This window comes from Chenopodium quinoa, unplaced genomic scaffold (genome assembly GCF_001683475.1).
Source record: "Chenopodium quinoa cultivar QQ74 unplaced genomic scaffold, ASM168347v1, whole genome shotgun sequence".
Classification (NCBI taxonomy): domain Eukaryota; kingdom Viridiplantae; phylum Streptophyta; class Magnoliopsida; order Caryophyllales; family Amaranthaceae; genus Chenopodium; species Chenopodium quinoa.
The window spans coordinates 2,618,554-2,625,488 of NW_018745248.1; the positions used below are offsets into that span (position 1 = coordinate 2,618,554).

A 6,935-nucleotide genomic window follows, 5' to 3' on the forward strand; every position below is an offset into this window, starting at 1 on the left:
AATCATTACAATACCTTTTAAAAAAATTAAGATTGCATTAGATATTTTAAGTAACATGCTGATCATATTTTTTAAAAAATACATATCATCCTCAATGTATAAGAAAGTGACGGTTGAAATTATTAGTTTAATATTATTATTTATGTATATAAAAAAATCATTAATATAACAAAAATAGAAAAAAGCATTACAATAACATAAATTACTAACCATTTTGCTATTTCATGGGAAGTAGAATCATTGTGATTGATATATAACCTTGTGTACCTTCCGGATGTCAAATGTAGTGTACCTAAAAGGTGAGTTTAGAATAATTAAATCAATATCTACATAAAATTAATCTTTTGTAGTAGCAAACTATGATTTTATAATAAAAATTGTTCATGTAATTAAGTTTACCATTATAATTTTGAAGTTGGACACTACATGCAAGCAAAGTGAGATTTTGATCATAATCTTCTATAGCTCTTTCACCAATGTCGTTGACAAAGCTATTCCATATTGTCAATCTCGTAGCAAAACAACTATTTAAAAAAATTTAGTTCATTAGAATAAAGTAATATATATATATATATATATATATATATATATATATAAATATATAAATAAATAAATAATATTGCGTCATTATCATATTGGGATTTGTTAAGATATTATTAGATATGCTTATCTTATATTTTTGGGTAGTTACCTTGTTTATAGGATAAATAGATGATATCTTAATATGGTTTTGATATCTTAGTAGTAAAGCAGTGTACGATATAAATTAAATTAATGAATGAATGCATGAGTGATTGAGTGGGCAAGCTTTCAAGTCCTCTAAAACTTTAGATTTTACCTTTGATCAAGCAGGATAATATCTTGTTTAATAGTACCCGTAATGTCATTCCGGTGAATCTCACTTGCATATATAATTAGTCCCACAACATCTAATTTAAAAAATAAAAAACATAAAAGGAAAAATATTAATTAATTGATTACTGAAGATTTCCAAAAAAAAAAAAACAAAGTACTGTAAATAAAAATAAAATGTAAAATGAAAGGTGATATATTAACCTATCACAATTCCTTCAATGCGCTTGAATGAGGTCACACCGTGTAAAGACACCAAATTGTAGAAGTACTTGGGGAAATCTTCAATGTCGGTATCAATCAAGGATATTTCTGTGTCTGTCGTAATGTTGAGTTGATACGGATTACGAACTATTCGTAACCAATCGTCAGCTTGAATAACTTGTACCCTTTTAAAACAGTACACTAAACCTTCTTGAAATTTGCCAATAAAATTGTCAACATCCTTTGTAAATATAATACCTTGAATGGGTTCTCCCTGTAAAAAAATATAGATAAATATAAATGAGTATGTTATTTTTTAAAAAATAAAAAATATAATAAGAATGCACTGTAAAGAGGAAGTATAAAAAATGTTTACACACCGTAGCATCAAGAAGAACCATTTTCCAATTTTTTTTGTTATTATTGACATGATGAATTTCATACAATCTAATTATCCTTGCCTTTACATTCCAAAATTTGGAGTACGGGTTCAAATACACGAAAGGAGCGTAAGCAATTGACATCCTGCAAATAAAAGAAGATGAAAATGAGTAGATAGTTTAAATGATTGGCAAAATTGAAAAAAAAGAAAAGAAAAGAGATTGACTATAAAAGTTATGGAGTTTAATAAATCAATAATTTCGATATGATAAAACCAAATTCGTCTATTATTAGTGCCCAAAATACTAACCTTGCAATACTAAAAACACACAGTTGAATTTGAAAAGAGAGTGTTAGTCTTCCAAATTAAGATTAGAAAATATAGAATTGGATGTAAAAGGAGAAAAGGAAGAGTAACTACTGTTTGTTCTTATATTTGTATTGGAGGATTACTGCTAGGAAGTAATTTGATAGTAGTGGACATGTGTTCACCTACTAATGCAACACCTAATTTCAAGGAGCAGGTTTTTTTATTTTTTTTATTTATATATATATATATATTTTTTTGGCTTTGAATGGAACCGTAGATAACAGTTCTATTTTTACCACCAATTGAATAGGATGCACGTGCATGGAACTTTATTTGATATTTTTTTTCTTTTTTTTAATATGTTTGTATAATTCACTAACTATGAAAGGGTATTTTTGGAAAGGGAAAATTCCCAACCAAAAAAGGGTGTTCCCTTTAAAGATTAACATATATTTGTAACGGGCAAAATAGTGTCCGTTACAAATACTTAGTTATTTGTAATGGGCAAATTAATGTCTGTTACGAATACTTATTTATTTATAACGGATAAATTAGTGCCCGTTACAAATACTCATTTAGTTGTAACCGGCATCATTTGCCCGTTACAAATACTCATTTAGTTGTAACCGTCATCATTTGCCCGTTACGGATACTATATTACATGTAATGGGCATATTCTGCCCGATACAACTGCTTGATGAGCTTTGGCCCAAATGATGAGAGGAGCCGAATACTTGGCTTTGGCTTTTTATTAGGGTTATACCTAGCCGTCATTCACCTCTTTTCTCTCATTTCATACTCAGTCACTTTCTCTCCTCCCCTCCCCTCTCCTCTCCTCCATCAATCTTCCCCTTCCATCCAGTTGGTGATGAAACGAGGCGAGAAAAACGGCGAGATGGGACGAGGAGAGAGAAAAAATGGTGAAATTGGGGGGTTTTGATGATTTTTAGATCGGAGGGTTTATTGATTTTGCTCTGGGGCTTCTCCATTCTCCAACTCGCTGGATCTAGCTTAGTCTACTCAGCTTTCCTCCTTTTAACTTTTTCTTCATCAAACCCTGGTTCCCACGCCAATTTCTACTCCTCTTCGACGATCGGTCATTAGGTCAACATCAATGAGTTCCTCGATTTTCTCTGCTAATTTTAGAATTTATGCTTTATTCGTTTTTTTCATCATTATTCTGATAATTTAATCATCCATAATTTTGATAATTTATATTTAATTTTTCTGGGTTATTGTTTGTTTTTTGTTTGTTGTTACTTAGACTGTTTGTTTGGTATTATGCGAGTGCCAATGTGCTTCGAAGGGAGTTTAAACATGGCGGTCTCGTTTTAGATTGTTGCTTTCATGATGATACATCTGTTTTCAGTGCCCGTGGTGATTCCACTGTTCGACGGTGGGTGTTTTCTCTTTTAATTTTTTGTATTTTTTTCAAATTTTCTGGGTTTTTTTTGTTTGAATAAAATTTGATTCTTGTTTATGAGGTTTTTATGTTGGGATTTAAGGATGATAAAGTTGATATGGAATACTTTGTAGAATACTCGACTAGTTTTTTATTTCTGGTTTTATCTTTGGTTTTTTCATTTGAGTTATAAGGTTAATTTCAAGAATTCGTAAATTTTGGTTGAATTTGGTGTATTATTCGAAGATTTGTTGCAGAATTTAGGAGTGCTATTTTTAACAATTGTTTAGGATCTTTAGAAATTGGTGGTATGCTATTTTGCCAATTTTGCTAGATACTATTATACTAAGGCCCTGTTCTCTTCACCAATATTAAGTAAAAATAATTTCAGTTCAGTAAAATTAATTTCAGTTCAGTAAAAATAAGTTCAGTTCGGTTAAACTAAGTTTAGTTCGGTAAAATTCAGTTTTCTTAAAGAAGAATTATAATAGAAAATCAGTAAAAATAATTTCAATTCAGTAAAAATAATTTCAGTTCAGTAAAATTAAGTTCAGTTCAGTAAAAATAAGTTCAATTCAGCAAAAATAATTTCAGTTCAGCAAAATTAAGGTGTATCAAACAGGGATGTGTGTACCCATTATTTATTTGTGTACTGTTTATCTTACCAATATAGTGTGCTTTGATAGGGTGCTTAATGGGGAAAAGTTGCTTACTTGCTTCATTTTCAATTCGTGGTTAGATGGTCCCGTAATCTTAAATATATACCTTTATGAATAAGAACCATCCTCTCAGTGATTTGTAAAAGGTTGGAATTGGGTGCCTTGATTTAATTTTTCATCTTGAAATGAAGCTTATTTTCTTCATGAGTTGAACTACCCAATTGTGGAAGGATTCGTCTAGCTCATGTATAGCTGGTATGCGAAATAACAATTGGGTAGTGTAAGAATGTATGCATATGATTCAACGAAAACCCTGCTTTATGTTATTTGTGCTGTGGTGTTCTATGTGTGGACAGTGGACATGGTTTTTGGAAAATATGTTAGCTAAGAGGGATGAGTGATGATTCGCTTGACTTGTAGTGATGACGCGTCTTACAGTGTATGTTGCAGCAGGTTTGAAGAGAAAACTTGGGCATTCTTGTTATTTTTTGGAGAGCCTGATTAGTAGGTTAAGGAGAACTTGTCACATTGTTTGTTATTTTCTACTTGTTCATGTTTTTTGTCTAGGGAAAAAGACTGTCAGATTAGTAAAAGCATAATTTTTTGCAAATGGATCGAGTATTTCTGAATTATCTTTCCTGATTGATCAAGATTTTGAATGGTTAAACCATAGTAGATGATATGTGATTTTTGTGTTATTGGTCAAACGGGATTGATGCAAGTGTAAAATAAAATATATAAATGTCTTTGTGCAAATTCCCAGTCAGTAGCAAAATGTAAAAGTCATGATCATTGCGAAGGAAGAGGGAATATAATAGATTGCCTGAGTTTGACAAGAAATTTGAAATGATATGTAATGTGAAATGGATTATATGTCTGGTTGATGCGATAAGATTGACAATGGAGATGAGATTGCAATACTTTATCGGAATGGCGGTGTATCAATATTATCATGTACTAATTGTTTGTTGAATTACTACTGTTTACGAAGTATGTGTGTGTTGAAGTTGGAGCTTTGGTCGAGGGATTCATTCGATTCGATAGGTGTGAGATTGTTGAAATCTATAGTAATACTTGTGTGTTTGTTGAAACTGGATCATCTAATTGTAATGTGTTACTTTTTTTCATTTGCGGATCATCAAATTATAGTAATACTTATTAACATTGGTGAAACTGTTTCTGTGCAGTAAGACACATGGAATGGGAGTTGCGCGCAAGTTGAAGTCCTACCGCAGAAGGCAAAGGTGGGCTGACAAGTCATACAAGAAGTCACATCTTGGAAATGAGTGCAAGAAGCCATTTGTTGGCTCTTCCCATGCTAAGGGCATTGTTTTGGAAAAGATGTAGGATTATGTTAGCTCTCTGGTTATTTTTTTTAATTGTGTATATGCTTTTTTCGTATGAGAACTTACACATGTAGTGGTCATATAAACCGTATCTTTGTTTTAAATCTTAATTGTTATAATTTATCTCTTGCAGTTGTTTAAGATGGAAATGTGAGTGTTGGAATGTGGGTGGAAAATTTCAACTGCACAAAACCAGTGGAATACGTTCAAAGCCTCAAGTTCTGTCAGTTTGGATGTATAGAAGATTATTACACTGCTCATTACTAATCTCCGAAACAGATGATCTGTCTATGAGCAAGTTGCAACAGCTAGGCCGCCCAGTTTGCTGTAACATAAGATGATAGTGATTTACAGGGAAGCCGGCTGCCCTGTTTGCTGATCGTCGAATAGATGGCAAATTTTTGAAGCCAAATATCAGTTTCCCCTTTTGGATTATTTTGACATTGTTAAATTGCTGGTTGCATAGTGTTTTTTCTTTCTTTTTTTTTTTTTTTTTTTTTGTTAGATTAGTATCTAATACTCTCTCCTTATACTTTCTTATCAGGTATTACGAGGTGGGTGAATAGCGTCCTGGAAGCTCATCGTGGACTATAGATTAACTGAGGGTGATTTTTGTCCGTGAAAGACCTTGAGTGTCTTCTGAAATATTTTCCAGCCCTTTGCTTCAGGATCTCTTTCGACATACCTTCAGCAATTGGAGTACTTAAAATGGGACTTGCTCCTGAATGTTCACTTAAAATTTTCTTTGAGGTTGTCATTCTTGTAGATTTATGCAGTTGTGCTTAGCTCACATCACCGCTCGTTAGCTTCTACGTACCTAGCACAGCTTCCCATCAAAGAACAACCTGTTCTAGTGAGTTGTAAACTTGTAACTTGTGCGCAAGTCTCCTTTTACATATGTTGTATTCATATTATTGTACACTGGTTTTCTTACTTTGACTTCCATGTCTATCAATTTTCTTCATATTTTTACAATTTATTTAAACACACATTTGTTGTTTATTGTATAATATACCCTGGTGGCTTGGTTGTTGCTGTTTATGATTGTTTATTGTATATTCACTGGTTGTGGGGTCTCACTCCAAAGTTGATGGCACTATCTTATTGTTTCAATTGGGTGCTAGTTTTGGTAACTGTCTAATGAAATTTTTGATGTTATTTGTCTTGGTCTTTGTAAAAACTTCAGAGAATCATTCTCTGTAGAGTCTGTATTAACCAGTAACTCCTCATTTATTGGTAATAGTATGAATATTATCAAGGAAAATGCTATGCATGATCCAAAAGCTGAAATCTCCACCATTAACAAAGCTTTGATAATTAGGAGCACCTTAAAAGTTGCAAGTTAGAATTGACTATCTTTAATATTGATTTATTTCTGTGAAATCAACAGGAAAACTAAGGTAAACACCAAAGCTCACAACCATATATGGAAGAATCCATTGTTGCATCAGCTGTCCAGTGGGTTGGCTCTATATTGATTCAAGAGGCCAATATATTATTCGATGTTGCAGATCAAGTACGGGGCCTTCAACAAGAGCTTGAACTGATGTAGCAATACCTCCAAGATGCTGATGCAAAGCATGAAAAGGAAGAAATAATTGGTGTTCTTATACGACAAATTACAAAGCTTGCATATATGATGCTCTGAGGATGTGATTGACATGTATATTCTCAATGTACAAGTCATGTCTAAAGAGAGCTGGATCATGAGATTTGCTTGCTTCATGCATAGTGCCCCAAAGATGTATGAGCTGGGAAGCATATATATGAAACACGAGAAG

The 6,935-nt window shown here is 32.4% G+C and overlaps 1 protein-coding gene across 1 annotated transcript; it reads left to right on the forward strand.

Moving 5' to 3' along the window:
* The first annotated feature begins 2,128 nt into the window (after positions 1-2,128).
* On the forward strand, positions 2,129-6,195 carry LOC110711290. The gene is made up of 4 exons (XM_021889669.1): positions 2,129-2,136; positions 3,012-3,143; positions 4,996-5,151; positions 5,288-6,195. Exons 1-4 carry the CDS (start codon positions 2,129-2,131, stop codon positions 5,493-5,495), a joined length of 504 nt encoding a protein of 167 aa, XP_021745361.1. The 3' UTR covers positions 5,496-6,195.
* Positions 6,196-6,935: the final 740 nt, after the last annotated feature.

Bases quoted from the DNA above. Each gene is read 5' to 3' on its own strand.
- LOC110711290 (XM_021889669.1), top strand. The intron at 3,144-4,995 runs GTGGGTGTTTTC...GTTTCTGTGCAG, and splicing joins GGTGATTCCACTGTTCGACG to TAAGACACATGGAATGGGAG. The intron at 5,152-5,287 runs GTAGGATTATGT...TATCTCTTGCAG, and splicing joins GGCATTGTTTTGGAAAAGAT to TTGTTTAAGATGGAAATGTG.